Genomic DNA, 24,549 nt, shown 5'->3' on the forward strand with positions numbered 1-24,549 from the left:
ATGAGAACCCCAGTCATCGTTGTCACAAAGGAAGAAGTACATCCTCTCTTAAAGTTATTTCCTAACCTCATTAGTTCTAGACTTCTCTTCTGTCCGTGCCCACCCAAGAATTTGGCTTTTCTATCCTCTCGCTTTCCAAGCTGTGAGTTGCTCTAGCAGCGCGACGCTTTGGGAACACACTGGACATCCCTGGCCACAGCACTCGAGATTTTCATGAACTCCAGTCACCTGCAGGAACAATAGGCACAAGGTGAGATGCGCTCAGCAGAGAGCAGCCTGGGAAGGGAGGAGTGGGGCAGGTTACTTACAGTGCTCCGCAGCGCGTCAGGGCGTGAGCGTTACTTGGAAGCAGCTGGAGATTGAGCGTCCAGGCCGAGCTGTCCTGGAGTGCAGTTCAGCTCTCGAGCCCTGTCCCTGTTCCTCACCTGCGCCGCTGTTCCTTTCTCTGACATGGCCGATTTCCCCTTGGGAAGGGGGCTGGGTGCTAGGCCAGTTCCCTCGAGCGCTATGGAGATGGAATCATTCATGGGCTGCACCAAACCGGCACCTTTCTCTGAGAGATGGGAGGAACGCGAGGCCGTTTCCTTCAGGACTCCATAAAGCTCCATGCAGCCCGGGTGGCTGTTAGCCTTTCCGCACCTGCACCGCTTCCTCCTCTTCCCACGCCATCCAGTCCACTTCAGGCGTACAGGGTCGTACATTTTCCTCAAACCTTGTGGCAGCTCAAACCATTCTAAGTTTTAACAGTGCCGCTCTCCCAGCGGGGCTGGTGCCTCACCTGATTTACAGCAAACTCAGAGTAAACCCCCCCGCGTCGAGCAAAACCAACCAGAGTGGAGGGGGAAAGCCGAGCCCAGCCCGGGCGATCCTTGGCTCCAAGGCCGCTGCGCGGGATTGGGTCGTGCAGCCTGGATTCCGCCAGAACTACCTGCGGTGTCGCCTTTGGCTCCTAACGGATGGGATGGCAGGATGGGATGGCCCAAACGAGCATTTAAAAGAAAGTTATAGTGAAGAGGGTGCTCATTGTACTCATGATTTTGAATAGTTTATTAAATGAAAGGTGAAGCATCAGTTTTAAATTGTACAAAAGGAAAAAAAACCTCATATTGTAAATGTACAATTTACAGAATTACTAGCAAAACCAATCAAGGAGACACTCATAATACAAAAATCTATTGACTGCAAACTGAACTGGAAACCCATTGCAGGTACCGTGATAGTAAATGTTTGTCATACAGTATTCTACAATGTTAAATCAGGGATCAGTTTTCCACACAGAGGACTGTGAAGCACAAGGTTCGGCTGAGGCGATGGCTCAAGCCAGGCAGCAGTCAGCGTGCCACTATGCTCACGGGTTTGTTGGGGTGAGCGTGTAACGCAGCCGTTCCTGCCCACCCTGCTCCCTCCGAGGGGGCGCAGGAGGAAGGGAGGTAACGGTACTTCTGGAAGATCCAGCTGAGGAACGGCTGCATTACTCCTCAAACGCTTTTGGCAACCTTGTCTGAGAACGGCACGTGTTGTAGGAAACAAACCTCAGCAGAGTGAAACGCTGGCTTGGTTTTGGAATTGGATTCTTCTCCCAGCGAGGAAACGCCGGGCAGTGATGTTTTGTTTTTAAATAAGCTCCTAACAGAAAAAAGCTCCATGACTAATTTGCAGCTGCTAAAAAAACCAAAAAAAAGCACCTCTAAAAACTGCTGTGCTCCAAGTGGGTCAGTCCGCTTCGGATCGCAAACGCTAAGCCCAGAACGCAGAAAGGAAAGTTAACGTTTTGGGGCTGATTCTTTGAGATGCGAGAGTCAGTGCGAGTTGTGGATGTCCAGCACCTCGGAGATCAGGCTCAGTAGCAGCTACTGGGCAGAGTCATAAAATCAAAGCATAATGAAATTCCAAATTACTGAAGACATTGAAAAACCTCTCATTACAATGAATTAGCTGAGAATGTTTGGGGTTTTTTGGCTTTTTTTTTTGGCTATTTTTCACTTTTTTGAAAAACCATAGCTTTTTTCCCCCCAAGAATTACTTGGAATACGCACAGGTAACACTGACAACGTAGCCGTTCGCCATTGTAAGCTCAAGAACTTCACCATCTACGCACAAATTTCTATGCAGCACATACAGTACTAACTGGCAAAATTAATTTACAAAAATAGCGCAAAAGGGTTTTTGTGGCATGGAAAGTAGACTTTTTTTTTTATGGTACAGTTAAAATTCCTTTTAGTCTGCTAAAGCGCTTCCTTTCCCCCCCCTCACTTGTCTTTTTTCATAGGCCAGTTGCTGTTTATGTACCTCGGGTCGGCAGGGCTTGACGTAGGTAGTAAAAACAGCAAAGTGATTACTTGAGAACCGTTTGTGTGTTTTACTGAGAATACTTTATTTGCTGGTATAAGTTGCTAAAAATGCACAGAGCAAGTACCAATAGAAAATTTACTGTTTTTGTGTCCCCATGTGCTATATAAAATGAACGTTACACAGCGTCTGTTGGAAAAGTGGCTTCACGGACATCTCTTACTTTATGTCCCATTATAAATAAAAATAAATCTTCTCAAGAGTATAAAATCTGGGTTTATCATATCAGAATCTGAAATTTTTTGGCAGAGATGCACGTCATTAGAATTCTCACCTCTCCTCTGAGAGTGTTCTCCTCCACGCCTGGGAGAGGCTTACGCGTACCATAATGCTGATCAAATCCAGTGTGTTCAAAAACACTTTTCTGTAGCCCGAATGACCTGCTCGGAGCAGCGCTGCTCGTCAGTGGCTGATAGGCAGAGGTTTAATAAAAATGGCTAGCTTTTAAAACATAAAAAGGCAAATGTTAAAACTGTTTTAAATTGTACAGCAGAAAAATAAAGTTAAAAAGTTCTGTTTTCACTCAGTGTTGTTTTCAGAAAACATATGTAGAACAGTGTTTATTTCGACAGCTGTCTTAACAATTTAAAACTTCCTCCTCATCCAGGAAAAAAAAAAAAATCTGTATTAGGACAGTCAAGAACAGGGATACAAATGATTATTTCAGGTCAGCCCTTCTGAGGTGACTGGATTGGCCAACGTTCCTGTGTGTCATTAAGAAGCTCCTCTTCTTTCTGTCACTACAAAAAGGGATTGACCTCAATCATTTGGTTAAAAATCAAACCGTATCACATCAAAAATGTGGTTTTCATACAAGCTATCACAGTATATAGGCCTCTAGCTCTAAACAATAGAGTTCCAAATTTGTAAAATGTCTTCGCCAGACTTCAGAACATGGGCATCCCAAATCCCTAGAAAAACGAGTTGAGAGACGGCAATTAATTAGGCATAATAACCATCAAAAGAGCCTCAGCTAGACAGTGCTCAGTACTGGAAAAGGCTTACTGAATCGTCCTCGATGATAGCTGCGGAGTCGAAGAAGTCTGGCCTCAGCTCAGCCCGTTCTCGCCGGTTTCGTGACGGTGGCTGCAGGGAGAGGCAGGGGTTCAGGACACTGCAGAGCCTCTTAAAACCACCTTGGAGTCCAGGGCCAGCTCGGATGGGGCCGTGGGCAACCAACCCAGCGGGAGGTGTCCCTCCCAGGGCAGGGGTGGAACTGGACGGGCTTTGAGGCCCCTTCCAACCCAAACTAGTCTATGAGTCTATGATTATTATTTAAGAAATGGGGTAAAAGCTGATGGACCCCAAAGTAATCTGAAGTCTGTGCTCGTAGCTAGAGACTGGCTTATGGCTCTTGCTGGCTGTGTAAAAGCTGTCTTTTACCTGTCTTTATGCTCTTAGGTTGATGGTGAAGGTCTAAGCTCTGACACGGCGTAAAAATGGATTTAAAAAAAAAGGTGCTTGAGCTGCCCCAGCACTTTGAAGGTCAAACCCTGGGAGTTGTGCTTCCCTGGGAACTGTTCAGGGTGAGCCTCACTGGCTTGGTCCATCCCTTCTCCCTGCCGTGGGTTACCGCTACAGGCAGACTTTTACTTACTGCACCGTTTTTCATGCTAGGAACCACCTCAGTGTTGGGCAGCAGCCCCTGAACCCACCTTCTTTCCCAGACCTTCTAGCCCCGTGCTAGAGGGCCCCAGGCCGTATTGTTTGGGAACAAAAGGAGAAAGACAGAAGCATAAAACCAGCGAAGTGTGGAATGCAAACTGCTCCCTTTTCCCATTTGAGAGGGGAAGTATTCGTTGGGAATGGAGAGTCTGGTAGGGTTCCAGTCTCTCCAAAGGGACCTCTGCCTGCGGGCAGCGTCACCAGGGGAGGCCCTGAGGCTGCCAGCTGACGATGCGAGGTGCCAGCCCCTGCCCACCCGCACCGGCTGCTCTCCCTCCTGCGCCAGCGCAACGCGGGGGCTGCAAACTACCCCGACCTTGGTTACGGCTCCCCTGATTCGCTCCCCTCTCCACGGACTCAAACAAACCCAGAGATGTCCCAGGTGCACGATGGCGCTTCAGGCGCTCGCTCCTACCCGAGCATCGGAGAGGAGGAGGAGAAGGAGCACGGAGTGATGCTCCCACGTTTCTGTGAGAACCGTCGGCTGGGCCCGAGGCTGCAGAGCTTTTAGGGAGCGCTCGGATCATTTGTTCTTTCAGGTTCACCAAACAGGAAATGGGGTTCACAGGTTTAGAAATGTTTGTTCGCGCTTCCAAAATTCCTTTTAACTTATCTTTTATCCATTTTAAACTTGGTATTAATAATATTTACTGACCAGATCAATGACCATTGTGTCCTCAAATTCTTCATTCATATCCTCTAGCTGACCCCGTGAGGACATCATTACGTCTTCAAAGATGGGCTCAGCATCATCTTCCATTAGACCTCGTCTGATTAAAAAAAAGAAAGAAAAAGTCATTTCCAGGCATTTAAATTTCCCAGCCGTGATCTTCATCATTAGAAAGAATGCGCAGAGCCTATCCCCCAATGCCTTCACAGAAAACTTTATGCCGAGAGGGAAGCCCGCACGCTTTCTGTAACATTAACTGGATGAAAATCTTAAGTAAAAACAAACCCAGCGCTCGAAGAGGCTAAAGCAGGAAGGCCCGTGTGATACCATTATAAACAGTATAAAGTTGCCCCTAAGAAGAAAAGGGCAACGACCTGTCTGTGTTTGCGAGCCCTTTCACAGAAATGAGTTGTGCCGGTCGCTAGGATCACTGGTTAATCCGTGTGAGCCCAGCAGTGAGAGCAAGACCAGTTTCAAACCCTCTAAGGCCCTGATCTTGCTAGAGACTCTGGCTGCCGTCCTGCCAACTCCTCCTGTGCTGGGAGACCCCTCTGGATCGGCCCGAGAGCGCTGTGTACGACAGAGCCTTCAGCCTTCAGCCACGCCTGGTGCCCCTGGGAGCTGCCCGGCCTTGGCAGCAGGTGAGGTGGATAAAAGAGCCTTAAACAGGCTCATGGGAAGAGTGGAGGACGCTCTGAACACTTACACTGCGTGCCTTACGCCAGTTCTCCCTTTCATGTAGTTCATGCCTGTCCTGTCCTTTCGATTTAAATCTTCTAGCTTCTGTTGGCCCAGCCACGAGATCTGCATCTGGGGACTAACAAAGAAAGCAGCGTTACGGCGGAGAACACGTGCGGCTGGAGTTGGCTGCGTGCAGACAGTGCCCATCTCGTTTGTGTCTGGCCATCCCTCTGATTAAGGTATTTAAATCACATCAGCACTGTACACGTCTTCTGGATTCCCTTCCCTTCTCTCACTCTGTGTGCACAAAAAAATCTGTTAACTGTTGAGAAGAGAATTGTTAAATCCTACTCCACTCTCTCGGGTCAGGAGAAATACGAGTCAGAAGAGCCTCAAATTAATAACTGACACTCATTTTCAACCCAAAATGTCACACAACATGAAAAACAAATTGCTTTTAAATCTATACCCCTGTCAACTTCAGCATCCAGCAATTATCCGCACGGAAACTCCTGAGAGGCTGCACTTCTAATACCACCGAACTCCAGTAGTAGACAGCAACGCCTTTGCTATGATGTCTCAGCTCAAGGCAATCACAGAAAGCCGAGTGCAGCTCCTCAAGAGCAACTCGAGCCTGCGGTTTGTGCTGCAGTCCCGTATCTGAGCAAGGTGGACAGAACGAACTGGGACAACCCCTGTGAGGACAACCCAGAACAACCATCCCTCTGCATGTGATTAACCCCCACTCGTTCGGCAAGTGGCTCTGGATTTATTTTAGGTTTCGGCTGACCAGGAGGAGCCGCAGGTGGCACTGACGCCGGGTGGAAAGGGAAGGATTCCCCGCTGCCAGTTCGCACGGTGAACAGCCCTGTGGAACCCAGCTCTGAGAGTAACCGGGAGGAAGGCGATCCACCTGCTCCCTGCTGGCAGCAGTGACCCAGCGAGGACACGCCGACGTTCCAGAGCCCGATTCCGCTTCCCCCAGAACCGGGGAATGTTCTCCCCCAGCTTAGGGCCGTGCCAGCTCATCAGGTTTGGGGATGAAGCGCTGTGACTGGGAGCTGCCCCGCTTCCCCCAGCAAATGGCGCTGGCGGGGGCCGCAGGGGCGGAACATTCTGCTTCAGCAGCTTTGTTTTGGTTTTACTGCAGGGCAGAAAATCATCAGGAGGGATTCAGAGCCACAACACCTTATAACACAGAAGGAACAGCAACATCTGGGGAGAGCGGGAGGCCAATCGCTGACCCCGGAAAGACAACGAAGAGCTAAGAGCCCAGGCTCCACACGCCATGGGGTTCTAGCCAAAAGACAATCTCGGACTGATGTGAGCAGGGCTCAGCGGTTGCTGGCTCTATAACTCTGAACAGTGCAGGATGAAGCGGTGAAGTTTAGGATTGAACAGGGTGAGTGCGTGTTCAGGAGGAACTGGGAAGCTGGGGAACACACGTTAAAATCACAATAAAAGCTGGAGGAAACCCAAGAGGCACAATCTGGCTGTTTTCTACTGTACACTGGTAAAAACCTGATTCATCTGGCCAGCGTAACAGGACTTTTCTTCGTACAGATAAATCAGATGAGTAAATTTGGCTATAAAACTTATAAAATAGTCTCCAAAGCAGATATTGTCATTCTGTATCTTAAATTTATGGAAACAGCACTTAACTGCATTTTCTGCAGGCTCCTCTATTCTTAAATAAACTAATGACAGATAACAACCAACATTTTTCCCTCTCTAAGTAGAGTGATAAAATGGGCATTGAGTGACTGAAAGTCCATATAATTTAGGGCAAAACAGAATTGCTGCCGGTAGTCACCGCAGAACCAGGAACTGCTGGCTCGGTACTGGAATGGGATGGGAGAGTTCAGTGTAAATAATAGGCAACCTCTTTGTCTGGCTCACTGGATTCGAAACTGAAATTCCAACACTTACTTGTGCAAAAAGTCTTGCTCAGATCCCTGCTCGGACTCGTGCTCCTGGATCTGCTCTCCCATTTGTCTGGTATTCTCTCTCAGGACGGTTGAGGTGAGCTGGGGTGCCTGCAGCGTCCCAGGGGTGTGTATGTTTTCATTCCTGTTCAGCCACGAGCCTTCTAGGCTCTCATCTGCAAAACAAGCATTGACTATTAGAGATGCATTTCTGGGAGCGCTCGGTGCAGCGGTAACACCCCCAGGAGCTGCTCAACCCTCACACACCTTCCGCGAGCACCCAGGGCCTTCCACCCCCTGCCTCGCTTCGACACAGGCAACTTCAGACCGAGCCTCTTCTCCAAATCTGTAGTTTTGGCACTTAGGTCTCTTCTAAAGCCAGCGTGCCTTTAAGAAACTAACTGCACAAATACTTGAAATGATAGATGTTTCTGCTGTAATCTTATTTCATTTTCCTTTAAGGAAGGACGACTACCAGTCGTTCCCAGACAACCTGGATCTAGGTTTTCTTGGCTTTCTTTTTTCCAGGATTCAAAAAGAAGTGTATTTAGGGCACAATGTGCTTCATAATGCCTACTGCACACCAAGACCCATCCAAAATTAAGTACGTGGTCTCCTTCCCCCTGCTTCTATTATCATGCAGGTGTTTTTAACCGATGATACCAAATGTTCTCTATCCATACGTGTCTAAACGAAGACGCTGGGTGCTTACAGCACATACCCTTCTAGGTATGGAAAGGCCACAGTGCTCGTGTTGTTATTAGAGAGCCCTTGCCATAACTTTTCAATTCTGGCATTAGATTCCTCACTGAGGAGTTTCTATCACAGATACTGACCTTGGAAAAAGCTTGAAGGTTTAAAGATCCCACTTACACCTGCTCTATAGTGAAAGAGTAGGTTTATAGTCATGAAGTGTACACTAGATCATACGGATCAGCTCGGAACAGACACAGTCTAGGAAGAAATGGGCTATCATTGCTAAATTCCTGACGAACATGCCTGAAGTCACAGAAAAAGTAAATGCAGACACTGGTTTCGATACCATTTTAAACAAATAAAGGTGTCTTTAGTATTCTCCAGTGGTCCCATAAACCTGTCGATCTGTATCAGAATTCCTGCCCCACCCTGTTAACTCACAACGGCTCCGGACTGAGACACAGGCACAAGTCCAGACGTCTGTGGCTGAGAAAGGCAGAGAGCACACAACTGCACACGTGCCTCCTGTTTCCAGCCTCCGTAACAGCTTTTAATAGTCCCGCATCTGCCTCCCTGAGTACAGGCAGACAGGAGAGGGACTCGGCATTTCTCCTAAAGACACATCCCAGCTTGATGGGCACGTGCAGAACGGACGCGCTGCTCTCACCACACACGGAATGTGTCTTGTATTCCAGCATTAATTGATAAACCCCAAGGACTCCTAAGAAGGAAAGCTGCAACACAGATCCAAAGTGAGAAATACCTCCACCAGGCAACCCAAACCCACACAAACCTTCTACTCTCTTTTTGTGGAGCGGTGGCCGGCCTTTCTTATTCCTCACTGAAGAGGCTTTGCTGCTGCTGCTTCCGCTGTTAACGGACATCCTGTCGTCCTCGCCACCCGTAACTAGGGAGTTTCTATAGGAAATGAGAGGCAGCCAGACGTCTTCTCTTCTCTCCATCATCTGCTCTGTCAGGAACTTCTCCAAGTAGGTGTGACTGAAAAGCAAAAACAAGAAGTACAGAGGTGCAGCAGGGTTTTTCCTCTCTAATTAATCTGCAAACCCTCTTCACGTTGTTGAGAGCTGAACACAAATCCCGCAATGTGTTTCCTTATTTTAACTTAATAACAAACGCACCGTATCTCAGACCAAATGAGCACACGTGTTCACTGGCAGAGGCTGCCCAGGGAGGGGGTTGAGTCCCCTTCCCTGGAGGGGTTTAAGGGACGGGTGGACGAGGTGCTGAGGGACATGGGTTAGTGATTGATGGGAATGGTTGGACTCGATCCGGTGGGTGTCTTCCAACCTGGTGACTCTGTGCCATTCCCTCAAACAAGTCACACAGTGCGTGGTGCACAGGCTGCTCAGAGATAAACCCCACAGAACGCTCACTCCTCCCACACTTGTCTGCCGCTGTTCACAGCACACTCTGACTTCCTTTTCCATTGTGCATAGCGAGGAATCATAGAAGCATTTGGTTGGAAAAGACCGTTGAGACTGACCCCACCGCTACCTGCCCGCTACTGCACCAGAGCCCTGAGCACCTTGCCTGCCCGTTAAACACTCCAGGATGGAAACTGCACCAGTTCCCGGGGCAGCCTCTGCCTGCTAACCCTCTTGGTGAAGAAATGTCTCCCGATATCCAATCCAAACCTCCCGTGGCACAACTTGAGGCTGTTTCCTCTCGTCCCATCACTTGTTACTTGGGGGAAGAGCCCAACACCCACCTCGCTATAACCTCCTTTCAGGCTGGGGAAACTACCTCTACCTATTGGTGCTGGGCCAACAGCCAGACTGAGCCAGAACCGCTGCTGGGAGGGTGCAGGATGTCCTTTTGCATCTTGGAACAACAAAAAAGGCTTCCTCAAACACGCACAGTTACTTTTCCATATGAAAAAGATGTGTTTGACTGCCACTTCCACTAAACCACCTCCCTCCGGTCCCTGCTCTGGAGGCGTCAGAGACATTCCTTTTTCCACTGATTATCCAATTACGGAATTAGAACAAGTCCGTAAAAGGAATATGCAAATCATGAAGTGATCCTAACGGATTTCAAGCATTCAGAAAGCAGCCGGGAGACCTCAGGATGCTTCAGCATTACTCTACCCTTTTGGGACAGATGTTAGGGTGCACCCTTCGATCACAACTTCATTTACTCCCAACGCTGCCAGGCTGACATCGGTGGCACCACAAATTCCACACAGAAATGAACCCTCGATCTCCCTCTTCCTCTGCCAGCTCATGGCACGTCCAGGCTTCTCTCGTGCCCTTTTCACACGGGCACTGAGTGACACCCAAACCTCACACTCCACGGGAAACGCCCGGTTTATTCTCTCTCTTTTACAGTTCCAACCAGTACAATACCGGAGTGCTCCATGACTTCAGAGAGCTTATCTGTGGGACAGTCTTGGGAAGCAAGAACTTTTCCTTTTTATTTATAAAACTAGAGTGCAGCGGTCACGCCCAAGCTGTGAAGAAGGAGAACCAGCACCACTTGAGGTTCCTCACTGACAGGAGGCCAAGCTTCAGACAACTTTTGCTTAGCATTTTAGAGAAGCTGCATCCTGACAGTTCTTGCCAGCTACAATGAGGACAGAAATCTGAATTTCTGGAAGTAGGAACTTAGGGTCCATCTCCTCTGACTTCAGACACCCAACGGGCAGCTGTCCACTATAAGCTAAGTCTCTATACGAGAGAAATAAACAGAACTGCCTCCACAGGGCAAGTCATAGAATCACAGAACGGTTTGGGTTGGAAGGGACCTTAAATATCACTCAGTCCACCCCCTGCCAGGGGCAGGGACACCTCCCACTGGATCCAGTCACTCCAAGCCCCATCCAGCCTGGCCTTGATCACCTCCAGGGATGGATGAGGCAGCTATGACTTATCTGGACAACGTGGGCCAGGGTCTCACCACCCTCACAGGAAAAGATTTCTCCCTAAGATCTCATCTCAATCTCCCCTCTTTCAGCTTAAAACCGTTCCCCTTTTTCTGCTCACATCCGTACTGTCTTAGGTGAATCCCCCTACGTTTCCCTGCCTACATCTGCCTCTGTTTGTCACTGCATTAGTAGAAACCTTCTTTTGCCAAGAGCCCCGCACCGTCAATGAAGAGTTTTATAGTAAATCTACAGGCCTGATTAAATCCATAAATGGGTCTCACTAATTCCGGACGTTACTTATAAACCAAGAACTGGAATAAATAAATAGGGCAGGAAGATTAATTATATTGTTCTTCAATGATAATGTTGCTACCCCATTCCCAAACTGGAAACACATCCCTTTTCCCCCCCAAATACAAAAGCCAGCAGTAACCCAGGAAAGAAGCAGGAGCCCTGCGCAAGAGCCGCGTACGCAGGACTCTGATGGGACCTGTGATCTGCACCAAGGCAGATGACACCCTCGGAGCTCTTGAGCCGATAGGTAATTGCTTTGGGTCAGGAAGCCAGGCTGGAGGCCTTGTGGCAAACAGGCAGATGCTCACGAGGCTTTCAGGGTTATTCTGAGCACCCTGGACTAACAGCATCGCTGAGTTTACCAAGTCACTTGGCAGGAGGGGATGAAGCCAGGGGGGAAGTAAATGATCCCGTACACAGGGCTTCTCCACCAGATGGTGGTCAAGGACCTTCCTGTTGGAGGCAACCCCTCTGGAGGGAGGGGAGAGGGCCCGGGAGGGGAGGACGCAGGCTCCAGAGAGGGCAAATCCACTGCCCACAGTGTGTAGAATCAGCGAAGCGCTGGGAGCAACGCAGCCGCCGCCGGACGGGCCCAGACGCCACACGTCCCCCCAGGGGAAGCAAGGCAGGTATCGCCAACAGAAATCTTTATGTATAAGCACGTTATCTGCACTCTTTTCACAGTCACCAGAGCCAATGGAATCTAGGGCATGTCTGAACTCATCTCACAGCAGATGAATCTTGTCCTACAGGGCCTCCTGCTACTCACAGCTCTTCCAATTCGGCTGAAGCCAATCGCTCAACTCACTGCCATGAAGACAGCTCAGACCAGGAGAACTGGATTCCATCAGAGCAATCTTTAGTCCTGCTGCAAGCTGGTGGTTGTCTATGTGAGCACTGATGAGTGGAGAAGGAGACTTTTGAGAAAAAATATTAAATGGCAACACAAAAGGCTAAAGAACAAGATCTCCTGGAGCACTGAATTTCACGCAAAGCACCTGCTCAAATAAAACTGCCACGGAAACTACAGGATGATGTGATTTTACATTTTAGATGCTGGAGAGAGAAACCGTATAGAGAGATGATAACTGTATAGGAAGGACAAGCTCCACTAAATTAAACAGGAATCAGGCTAATGACACTTGAAATGGAGTGCCAGTGGATCCCTCAATTCTCAAGATCGTTTAACGATTTCTTCTACTACGTTTGCTGAATTCACAAATTATTGATACAATAAAAAAATGAAATCAGTTCAAGTGTGTATGTGTTAAAAATTATACAAAGTTAACCAAGAGGCATCTCTGATAACACAGATAAATCATAAGATCCGGCAACTGCATTTTTTAAATGGTCATAAAGTTATTCAAATAATTAATTCCTACACCAGGCATGTAGTGCTGGGCTGGTTTTTGACTGGAGTCCTCTTGCTTTCTCCCTCACTACTGCTGCACAGAGGCCAAATCCTGGCTATTTGTTACAAAAGACACTAGCAATGTGGAATCACAGAATCATAGAATAACCAGGTTGGAAAAGACCCACCGGATCGTCGAGTCCAACCTTTCCTATCAAACGCGTTCCCTCGCGGTGCTGCTGATCATGGGTTCTGACTATAACCTGCCCTCGATAATGAAGTTCTCTCTTCGCCAGCTCTGTTGATAACCGCCGCCCCTCCTGACAGTCTGTTCAACTGTTGCTCATAAAACGGTGTTTCTCACTCTTTATTCAGATCTTATCAACAATACTTTGATTTATTTCATTTCCAGTATTTCTCCTGCAGGAATTAGCCACCGTATCAAATTCAGGCTGCCTGTTTCAGCCTGCCAGGTCTCCACCACCCTGCTCCGTCCTAACCAGCAGCAGCGTCCTCTCTCAGCCTCTTTCTCTGTCCTGTTGTGCCAGTAACAGAAGCCTTAACAAACCTTTATTTCCCAGTTTAACTCAACATATTAAACCAAACAACAAATCTATGTTTCAATTTTATGTAAATACCTAACAGAAACAGATGTTACTGCAGCGTTTACAAGGCCTGCAAATTTCCTGCCCTGCTAACATGTAATTTCTTCTTATTTCCAGCCTGAAAAAAAAAAAAGCTTGTTTTTTTATTTTCAGTGCCCCATGGGACATTTTAAGGAACACTGTTTTGTGAGGTCTTACACTCGATTCATCGGTGGATCTGATTCTCCTTTTCGCATTTAATTTCATTACTTAAGAATTAATAACTACGTACGTGAAATGTCTCGCTGGGATTTCCTAGCACCCCCGTTAGATTGCGAAAACCTCAAAGCAGAGTGCGCACACACAGACTGCAGTGACTAACAGAGCCCAGCAGCACCCACAGAAGAAAACGGAGCTTTACTTACACAGTCTTTTTGTCCTGCCGCAGGAGTTTAGAAGAAAATTCACTAAGCACTTCAAGGAAAGCGAGATTAGGAGGTGGATAGTCTTGTCCTTTTTGATTCTGATATTTGAAGGCAAACTCTATACCATCTCTACAGTAAGGAAACAGAAAAATTTTCAGCCATTTGGAACAAAATTTTAAAAAGTTGCCCAAAATCTGAACTGTGATGCAATTCTTTATATCTTTATTTTCCATCGTCACTTTTTTTGCTTCCTTTACTAGCAAACAGCTGCTTTTGGACAAAGGGAAATCAAATATTCTCTCTCGATTCCTGAGGATTCCAGCTCACAGACAACATATTGCCAGTCACGTGGCAAGACCGAAGTTAGCACGAGCTGAGAAAGCTGGTGGGTGCTGCAAACCGCTTAGGAACAGCCAACTGGCTCCCTCGCGCTTCTGCACGGAGCAGGAGCTTCCAGTATAATAACACGTAGAAAAAGAATAACACGTACGAAAAAGATGTAACTTTTGCACCAGGACTCAGAGAAGAGAGTTTACTTACCAGTATGTAGATACATGCACCTCTGCCTTATCTTTGCCTTATTGTTTGAGACTAAAAGTAACACTTGACATTCACATTATCCCATAAGGGCATGTGCACGTCTTGACTTCTCTTTTGCTTGGCTTGGGGAAGTGTCTGGTGGGATTTTGATCATGCTTTGCCAGCCTTAGTCTTAATGACTTAGTCTCTGAGATAGCAAACTTTAATATTTTAATCTTTTTATGGCATGGGAAAGACATAATTTAAGTTTCTTAGAACCTTTCTATATTTTCCTACATGGCAGTTACATAAAAAGCTTCAAATCAGTTTAAAAGAAAAGATTTCTGAAACATTCTTGGAATACCTTTTTATAAAAGCCCTTGGTGCCTACAGAACTCACTGTGGTAAAAAGAACCATCTACAGTTCTTAGGTACGGGCCACGCAAACAGGTATTAATACCAGTGGCTTTACCCGAGACAGGCAAACATGGTCATTCCAATAAATTCCAACACATCATTAGGTGGCAGCAAGTTTTTCTCCCTTTCTTACAAACAGACATGTACCCTCCCTCCCCCTATTTTTCTATATAAACCAGAAAAAAACATATAATCATTCCGTGACCTGTGAAGATCAAGTACCTTTAGAAAAGGTGTGCTGAGACGAAGTTTTAACTGAAGTAATATAAAAATCTAGCTTATTTACCACCACTCACTTGTGTAGTGTGGCCACAGCCTCTCTCGTCTTGATCTGATCCAAGCCAAAAGTGAGGGCAAACCGACGGGCCAGCTCCTTAATCCCACTGACGTGGGCAGACGTCCTATCCAAGTTGGGACCTTGCTCCTGAACGAGCTCATTAAACAGCTAGAGAAAGAATGGAATTGTTAAACACTGTCAGCTACAAAACACTTGCCTCAAGAAAGACTTTTGTTCTTAAGCGGTTAGAGACAGGAGAGGGCACGACAAGGACTTTTTTCATAGAGATCTCACAGAGTTCTCTTATCTTCAACTTCTAATCCACTCCAGTTCCCAGCAGTTGGCCAGCACTTCCCCATCTTGTACTTGTGCAGACGAGAACTCTTAAGCAGGATTCTGCACTTGCCTTCACTGAATTGCATCTATTATTCTCCCAACTCATCAAAATGGCTCTGCAATCGAACGCTGTTTTCTAAAATACCCGCACCACCCATCGGATCAACACCACCTTAGAATTTAGGAAGCGAAATTGCTGTTCCATCATTCAAGACTTAATGAATACCTGAACAGCTTTACTAGGTAAATGCCTTCAAAGCCTGCTTGATAATGCCCTTGCAGGACAATAATGAGCTACTCAGTACCTTCCCAATCAGCTCTATATCATTTTCTGATATTGCCATTTAGGTGACATTTTCCTAACTTGCTAATGAGAATATCAACGGAGACAGCGTCAGCGACAACGTTAAATCAAGTTGCATTAAATCTGCTATTTCTCTGATATCCACAAGCTCTGTTACCATATAATTAATGAAAGCAGCTTAATTTGACACGATTTCTCCTTGACAAATTCATACTGACTGTTACCTATAACAGAGACACTTGCAAATAGCTTGTCTAATTATTTTTGTTCATGAAGTGATACTAGGCTGACTGATCTATAGCACCTGGCTTCTTCCTCTCTCCAAGGTTTAAATCCAGGAGCTGCTTTGACACTTGCCAGTTCTGGAAGTATTGCCTGGTTTTGCAAGTTTTCACGGATATCTCACGGTTTCCAGATTGTTCCAGGGAAATCCCTTAGTGCTTTGGAATGAATCTGGGGAGGCCCAGCTGATTTGAAAACATCTAATTTATAGAAGTAATTTCCCTACGGAGCGGCTATAGCTGGTACGTCAAGGGCCTGAATGGTATTTAGTGAAGCGCATACTTCATGCTGGTGGCAGAACAAGGATGGATTTCATCATCAAGCCGATAATTTAGCATTGATACAAGCGCATTTTTCAGGGGAAAAACCCATTTCTAATAATCCTGGAAGACTGCAACTGATTTGCTTGAAAAGTTTGACAGATCAATCAGCATTTACACAAACTGTAAAGACACCTTACTTCCAGCTGATTATAAGAAGAAAAAGTCATTCTGATTCTTCCTGTTCACTAGGTACCACTAAACAAATGCTGTGAATGAGCCTTTAAGTGCTTTCAAGACCCTTTTTCTTTCTTGCATTTTAATCTGAGCAAAACGTTGTCAGCGTGGGCTTAAGGAGACAGAGGTAAGAGACAAATGATTAGTGACGGCTTGAACTGAGGAGCATTGTAATCTCTTAAACGAACAGTAGTATTTTCACTGCTCTGTAAAGTGCACCAGACAAACTCCTGTCTGGTATTTTTTGCAGTGAGGCATTTTGAAGAAAAATCAATATTCTTACCTGTTGCAAACTGAGAATGAGTGTCTTTGCACACTGGATTTTATCAATTTGCCTTGTTTTGCTCAGGGTTTCCTTAATGATATCTCCATAGTCGTTGTAGTACTAGGAAAAAATGTGGGGAAAAATCCTTTTAAAAATCTTCAAATTGAATCCCTTCTACAATTCCTTACAGTTTTCCTAAAACCAAAATTACTTGTAATTCTTGTGGTGAAGAAAACCTAGTCTCAAATCCAGATGTTTTGTGTGAGTGGGAGGTAATGGATCGATATCAAAATCGAAACCGTTTTTTAGCCTGCACCCAGTGACAAGATAAGGAACTTCTGCATTTGTTATTATCTTTTGGAGCAAACCTTTGGAAAAACAAACCACAGAATTTTAACTACACCTAACTAAATGTCTGGTGAAAGTGGCCTGTGGTTGCAAATTCTAAGACACAACATTCGCTGACCACCCTCCAGAGGTGTGGGCAGCACCAGCACACGGGTGTGAAGCTCCACAGACAACACTTTCTTGGATGGCCAAGAAAGGAACTGCCTGAAGACAGAAAGGAATCAGTCAGTACCAAAGTGCTGCTTTCCTTTTATGTTAGAAGAATGGCTGCTGAAAGCCACAGACAATGGTACTGGCCATTTGGGTAGGAAAGCCTGTCCGATCATTACCATTTCCAGGCTGAGCATATAAACTTTTTCTCCAACCAGTATTCTTTCAGTCCGATGTATTTGCAACCACCTACTTCCATTCCCTCTTAAATACTGCTCCTGCCTTCTTTGGTACTGAGATCCTTCTTATTTGTATTCCAGTTTAAATTTAATTTAGGCCTCTAACTACAGGAAAGATACTGAGGTCCTGAACATGTCCAGGGAAGAGCAACAGAGCTGGTGAGGGGGCTGGAGAACAAGTCTTAGGAGGAGTGGCTGAGGGAACTGGGGTTGTTGAGCCTGGAGGAGGCCGAGGGGAGACCTCATCGCTGTCTACAACTGCCTGAAAGGAGATTCTGGAGAGGTGGGTGTTGATCTCTTCCTCCAAGTGACAGGCGATAGGACAAGGGGGAATGGTCTCAAGCTGCCCCAGGGGAGGTTCAGACTGGACATCAGGAAAAACTTCTTCACTGAAAGGGTTCTCGGGCACTGGCAGAGGCTGCCCAGGGAAGTGGTGGAGTCACCATCCCTGGAGGTATTTAAAACATGGGTAGATGAAGTGCTTGGGGATACGATTTAGTAGGGGACAGGTACGGTTGGTCTTTTCCAACCTAGAGATTCTACAATTCTATGATTCTCTCCCCCAGTGTCAGGAGGAGGGGCATGGAGAGAGGCCAGCCTGGGCCAGCAGGTAGGACACTGCCCTGGCTTATGACTCTGTCAGTTTAAAGTTAAATCCTTTCTATTCACAGCACCACCTCAAGCATTATCTATACTAAGGGACCTGCTCCAGGTTCTCCTCCTCGACTGTCATCTTTGTGATCCCTGCTTCCTTATGGAGCAATGGCAACGGGATATCATCTCAGGGGCTCCAAGCAGAGCCAGGACTGGGAGGGTGCCCCTCTTCTGGCAGGTGAGCTCCCAACTACAGAGCACGGTGACAGCTGAGCTCCAAGTCTTTCTGAATTCCACTGGGCTCAAACACTGCATGGAGGCCGCCAGAGGTGGTACGACGTTCAGTTATTGCGTTCCCACGTACAGCAGTACCATACAGAAGTGTTTTTTTTACTGCTGTTCCTTTTAAAATGACCTTTTCTCATAAAAAAAACTGCTTCCCTATGGCAAGTGCCAAGATTGAGGGATGCCCAGTCAAATACAATATTGAACAGATAGTCGTTATTGTGGATTCTAGGAATGAATTTGAGGAGCAAGACAAGAAATTCTCCCCTCTGGCACCTGGCAGGACCAACCTCTGGTGCTGCCTTTAATAAGGCACTCTTGCCACATCAGAAAGGAAGGTCAGAGTTTACTGCTTCCTACCAGCTGGCATAATTTAGAAAGGAAAAACTATTACAAGATATCTAATAAGGCTGGAAAAGCTTTCAAAAGTGTTCAACCTTTCACCACTGCATTGGAGGGAGAGGGAGAGGGAGAGGGAGAGGGAGAGGGAGAGGGAGAGGGAGAGGGAGAGGGAGAGGGAGAGGGAGAGGGAGAGGGAGAGGGAGAGGGAGAGGGAGAGGGAGAGGGAGAGGGAGAGGGAGAGGGAGAGGGAGAGGGAGAGGGAGAGGGAGAGGGAGAGGAGGCTTGACAGCGTTCAGTTCAGAAGAGGATGCTCAGAGCTGTACCTTCATATAGTGCTTGAAAATATCTGCTGCTGCATGCATGTCCACAATGTCATAAATTATCAGCTTGCTAAAGGCAGCCAAAAGGTTTCTTCTCTTATGTAAAGCTTCTATTTTGTTAGCTTCATCCTCTTCATCTCCCTCTGAAAGCATCAACAACAATAACATGTTAAAAGTAACTGCCACGTTCTAAAGCAACATGAATGACGAGTAGCTTTTAGAAAAATTGGTTCTTTAAAACGAAGCAAGAATTGTCTTGGGAGAAGCTAAAATGAAAGTCCTGCCTACGTTAGAACCTTCAGAGGAGTTCAAGAGCACAGCACACCATCGACCAAGGATGCTGTAGTCCTGAACAGGCACTAAACCCAATCCACATGGAACTGAATAGTTTCTTTTCTTTACCCTCTGAAAGGCCGCAGTAAAGACTTGTTGAACACCTTTTGCCTGACTTCTGAAATGTCAGGAGATGCTCCTTTAACAGGGTTAAGCTATAAATATTTCACATGAGGAAAATCCTAATCCTAACCCTAACCAGAGCTGCAGGACTTCAGTCACATATTTGATCACAGGGAACCTCTTACGAGCAGTGGAGTTCACTGTGAATATTGCACATGTTTCAATCCTGAGATGCTTTAACCCACAAAACTGAAGCCTATCAGCACACTCCCTCCCTCCCCTTTTCTTAATTTCTCTTTATCATTACTGGTGTGTCCTGAACACCAGAAGTTATAAATGGTCAAACTGAAATCATGGAGTCAAAGCAGCAGTAGGGAACAGGGATTACATACGAAGATCTTAATCCTTCTTTTTGCTGTCTTCCCAGTCCAAGCACAAGATGTTAAAGAACAGCAATTTTGCTAAAGACCAAAAAAAGACTAGACAATGTCCTCCTAAAATCTATCCTTAATGTATTATTCTGATCACTGAACTCACAAAGGATGACAACCTGCACAGAGGTTTCTGGTGAAGGTGTGTTTCAACATGTAATCTCGCGTTCTTCCCAGGAATCCTCAGAGAGGCTCAAAAAGAAATAATGAAGGAATAATTCTGAACATGTTTGAGCAAACTGATCTGAAAATTCTGTTTCTTCATTCTTCGGAGCCTGTTATGAACAAAAGCTAAGTAGAAAACTTGAACGCTAAACATACCCATGCTCTGGTTTTCATCATCTTGGTCGATAAAGACATGGTCCATCACGAAACTGAGAAGTTCTGACTGGAGGCCTGAATCTGGATTAAACACCAAAGGCTGAAGACCTTCTCGCCCTCCAGTCATCAGCTGATGACTAAAAATCATCAAGAGATCACAGAGCAGCATGAAAGCCTGAAAGAAAAAGAGAGTGAATGCAGTAAGATGCAGAGGTAAAAAACAAAATACCATTTATCTACTTTCCAGGTATTCCCTGCTATTATTAAACATCCCTTTGAAACAGTGTTCAGCAGCAGATGTTCGTGTGCTGTGAAAAGTGTTCATGAGGGTCTCCCCTAACTTTAAAATGCTATCCCTTTGCTTTCTATGTAAGGAGCAGTTTACTACCTCTTCCATGGCCAGGACGATCGATATTAAACTTCCGTTTCTCCTCTATAAAAAGGACTCTAAATCAACCTCTGATCCAAGGACTGGAGATGAATTTGTAGTAAAGAATCAACACCTCTTTTTGACAAACAGTTAGAAAAGTTAAGCGAGCTAAAAAATGAACAACATTGTGAGACTCCAAGCTGAGTCACTGTCAGATCCCAAAAATACAGAGAAGCAGGTGTAAGTGAAGAAATTCCTACAGAGTTTCATCAACAATTATCTGGAAAAGAGAATCAAGCAACCCTGCACTGCTTTCAAATCTGGATAAAAGCTGACCAGGGCAGAATTTTCCGTGATTTATGCTCATGACTGTTGTGCCCTCATCACCTGAGAACACAGAAATAAGGCAACTCTTAATAACTTTACGTCTCTCTGGGGCTTATCTGCACACTTGCATGCGTGAGGCTATCACTATCTTCCCCAGCAGATTATGTCCGAGTGTCTCAACCTGCTGTATTCGTTTGCACAACATTTCACATCTGAGCACCTTTCAGAAAGGACTTTCTAATCATTTTAGTTCGTCTGTCTTTAACCCTGGGCTCTGAAAACTGAAAAGAGAGGAAGGTTCAGAGTATGAATGTGTAAAGACCCCTAGAAGGTCTATGCTGGCCTGCAGCAGTTGGCCGAAGGCATTTCCAGCTGAAGAGAGATCACAGTGACTCTGACAGATTCATGAAACCCAGCGCAGGCTTTGATTCAGCCCCGTATTCCCTCTCTCTAAACAGCTGAACAGGAAGATAGTTAAATGTGTGTTAAAATATATACTGAACCGAGGCTAAGGAAAAGCAATGAGTGTGAGCAATCTGCTTTCCAACCCTCCAGAATGAAATCTTTGTGAGTGCTGAATGTCACAGCAGCCCGCTTATCTCTTGGAGTATGTTATAAAATCTGAATGAGCTATACTTAGGCAAGAACATAATGCAGATCATTGTAAACCACGTTCTAGTAAGACTTGGGAGATGGATGCCACCATTTGGCATTTTCTCCACTGGACCCAAACAGTTGGGATGCGTTTCAGCAACGATCTCACCTGCCCTAAACTCCTTTGATAGTCACAAGGACTCAATCTCATTCTAATGCAGACCCCTAAAAACGAGCATATGGATTATGCACTGCCAGTGCTTATTTCTGTCTGCTCTAAAGCCAGCAGTGGACTCAGACACTGATGTCTATTTATTGTAGATACACCTGCTCGCAGGAGATTCATGTCACTCAAATGGTCTAGGAAAATCTGCAAAGTTTGAGTCCTGTTTTTAGAAATGCTTAATCCTTTTTTCCCCCTCTTTGATGGGTACATTGATTTGCTCTGTAAAGAATGTGAAGCTTATGAAGCAGATATGGTAGGGAGACAAAATGATTTAGAACGCTCATAAAACTCCAGTAAAGCAAAAGGATGAAGGAACAGTCCTACACTCGCAGAAAAACACTTTTTTAAGGAAGAAAATAAAAAACATCATAGGGGTGTCAGTTGGAAGGGACCCTGGAGTCTCTACTCCAATCTGCTCCGACCAGGACCCTCTCTAGCTCTGCCTGGTCACAGCTCTGTCCAGCTGGGCTTTGAGAGCCTCCACAGAACTGTGAACTGTTAAACTGCTGCTAAGGGAAGCTTAAATTAACAATTAAAAAAACCCAAAATACATTGTGCCACTGATAATAAGAGGATAAAACCATGTTAATACATATGAAGAACAAAAGCACTGCAGGAATAAGAAGGATCATTCACCATTTGTTCACGCAGAAAAGTCATTAGTGTTAGCTAATGCTAGAACGGTTGGCATTTTCATGAAGCTGGATGATATTTTCACATTATACAATATTAATAAAATATGCCAAGAGTAACTACTTAGAATATTAAAAAACAATTACAGAAGTTAAATCTGCTGGAAGACAACGACACGTCAGAGTCTCTTAAAAATACATGAACTAGCAGCATCTCTGAGCCTTTAGTATTTGTATTTATCAACTTGCAGCACACAGCGTAAATGCCAAGCGAGCTATCTTCCAAAAAAATAAAACTGTCTCTTGAGAAGCATTATCTTTAACAAAACATGGGTAAAAAGCACAGGACAGCCAATTACAGTCCCTGCAAAACCCTGGAAGCGTTGATAGAAATGTAATTTGCAGACAACTAAAAGATGTCACCAGACATGATATAAATCAGCATAGATTTGCAAGACCTCAGCAAGCTTTCCAGCTATGTTTTTTTTTTTGCAGAGACTGCAAATAATTCAATAAGGCCTTCTATTGAATTTCCTTTATTTCAATTTCTAAATACCCGTGGCAGAAGCTTCCCACTCCACGCACGTGTGGCTTTCCTAAAATCTAAACCAAAGGACTGGGTACCTACACTAAATCATAAAAATCATCCAATACCTTACAACGTAACCCCACTTCACACACACACTTGTGGCCTATGTATGCACGGAGCCACGAGCACCTTGGTTTGCACTCACCCTGCCAAGCAGGGAAGCAAAGCACCCTAAGCTTTAATGACTAAATTGATGAGAATCAACTGAGAGGGTTGGGTTCTTCAGCTTGGAGAAGAGAAGACTCCAAGGAGATGTTATTGTGGCCTTTCAATATTTCAAGCGGGCTAAGAAATATGGGGAAGATCTTTCTAGCAGGGTCTGCAGCAACAGGACAAGGGGTAATCGTTTTAAATTAGAAGTGGAGATGTTTAGATTAGGTATTAGGAAGAAATTTTTCATGCTGAGGGTGGTGGAACAGTGGCCCAGGTTGCCCAGAGAGGTGGTGGCTGCCCCATCCCTCAAAACATTCCAGGTCAGGCTGGATGGGGCTCTGAGCAACCTGATGGAGTGGAAGGTGTCCCTGCTCACTGCAGGGGGATTGGACTGGATGAGCTTCATGGTCCCTTCCAACCCAAACCATTCCACAATTCTGATCTAAAAAAAATCCAATCCTGAGATTTATATAATGAAGACCCTGGGGAAGCAGATATTTTACTAGGATTTATCAAGGAGACGTAACTATTTGTCAAATGACAATTTTTGCATCACTTGAGAGGACATTATGTTCTTAGTGTTATCCAGCATTATTTTTGTAAAATTAATGAACTATTTCTTCTGCTAGAAAGCATGCAGTAGCATGATCTGCACTGACAGAAGCCTCAATTTTCTCCCATTAGCCACAATGTGAAACAGAGATGCAGCAACCTGTATTCACCACTACAGTCAAATGAGTTATTAGGATAATGAAATAATGAAATATCATTGAGGCTTAGATTTTTCTGCTCTAGCTTCAGACATTTGGTTTTGGCAGGAAGAAGGTCACTCTAAACTCTCTATTGGTCAATAATAGGGGAAAAATATCCAGAAATATCCAGAGAAAGAAAAGATCCAACTGATTAGAGGTCCCAATCATGCTCTGAAAGTGCCTATTTCCATCTATTAACATAGGAAACCTAATGGAATACGCTTTTATTTTAGTTGTTTGAGCTTGATGCCTATAGTTATGACATCTGAACATGAGCCTGAGCATCCAGGTTAATCCTTAAGTGGTATCAAAAATGAATTTGACATCAGCTGTGTTCTGAAGGTGCTTTTAATACAGTTCTTCTGGAGCATTTGTGCAGTGTTATTTAGCTAGGAGGCACGTATGATTTTCCTTTAAGCCTGGTCTTTGAGTCGGACTAGAGTTTAACGTTCTGACTTTTGTAGAAGCACATGACACGACGTTTCCCTTACCTGTTCTTTAACCGGAGTGTTGACATTGGACAGACACTGCTGGCAGACAGCCAGAAAGGATTTCACAGTTTTCCTCAATACCAACAAGTCCTCCTAGAAGAAACAATTAAATATGAATAAAAGATTGCTAGGAAAAGGCAAAATAAAAAGATGGTGATAATTTCATACATTCTAGTCTATAAAGTAGCCAAACAAAAATGGAGAGGCCATGAAAATACATCCCATTCCTACAGCACAGGGTAAAACAAGTCATTAATTTTCAGAGGAATGACCCAAAGGTTCCTTATTATAAATAATAATAACAACAATAGTAATAATAATTATAACAACAACAATAAATAATTAACAACAACAACAAACCTCCTTCTCCTCCTCCTCATCGACCGAATACACTCCTAAGTTAAAATTGTCTGTAATGTATACTGAATGCAGATGTTTCAGAATGTTTGATACATCAAGGTCTGCTCACCTGGTGGTTTATCTACAATTCTGTACTCAGATAAACTGATGTGAACAAGAAGTAAGGTACTAATGAATGTCTCAACAAGAACATTCTCCTAACTGTCCG

General features: G+C 45.2%; 1 protein-coding gene across 5 annotated transcripts in view; it reads right to left on the minus strand.

Moving 5' to 3' along the window:
• Positions 1–1,020: 1,020 nt before the first annotated feature.
• STAG1 (STAG1 cohesin complex component) overlaps positions 1,021–24,549 on the minus strand; it is a 163,693-nt gene continuing 140,164 nt past the window's right edge. For all 5 annotated transcript variants that reach the window (XM_069865028.1, XM_069865027.1, XM_069865026.1 and 2 more), the window contains 12 exons: positions 23,982–24,074; positions 19,848–20,022; positions 18,703–18,842; positions 16,440–16,541; positions 14,757–14,905; positions 13,525–13,653; positions 8,780–8,985; positions 7,295–7,466; positions 5,391–5,501; positions 4,670–4,784; positions 3,355–3,435; positions 1,021–3,260 (listed from right to left, as the gene is read on the minus strand). In XM_069865028.1, coding sequence (XP_069721129.1) covers positions 3,237–3,260; positions 3,355–3,435; positions 4,670–4,784; positions 5,391–5,501; positions 7,295–7,466; positions 8,780–8,985; positions 13,525–13,653; positions 14,757–14,905; positions 16,440–16,541; positions 18,703–18,842; positions 19,848–20,022; positions 23,982–24,074 — 1,497 coding nt within the window. In that variant the 3' untranslated portion in view covers positions 1,021–3,236. The remainder of the gene's footprint in view (positions 3,261–3,354; positions 3,436–4,669; positions 4,785–5,390; positions 5,502–7,294; positions 7,467–8,779; positions 8,986–13,524; positions 13,654–14,756; positions 14,906–16,439; positions 16,542–18,702; positions 18,843–19,847; positions 20,023–23,981; positions 24,075–24,549) is intronic.

Source organism: Phaenicophaeus curvirostris, chromosome 10, assembly GCF_032191515.1.
Source record: "Phaenicophaeus curvirostris isolate KB17595 chromosome 10, BPBGC_Pcur_1.0, whole genome shotgun sequence".
Taxonomy (NCBI): domain Eukaryota; kingdom Metazoa; phylum Chordata; class Aves; order Cuculiformes; family Cuculidae; genus Phaenicophaeus; species Phaenicophaeus curvirostris.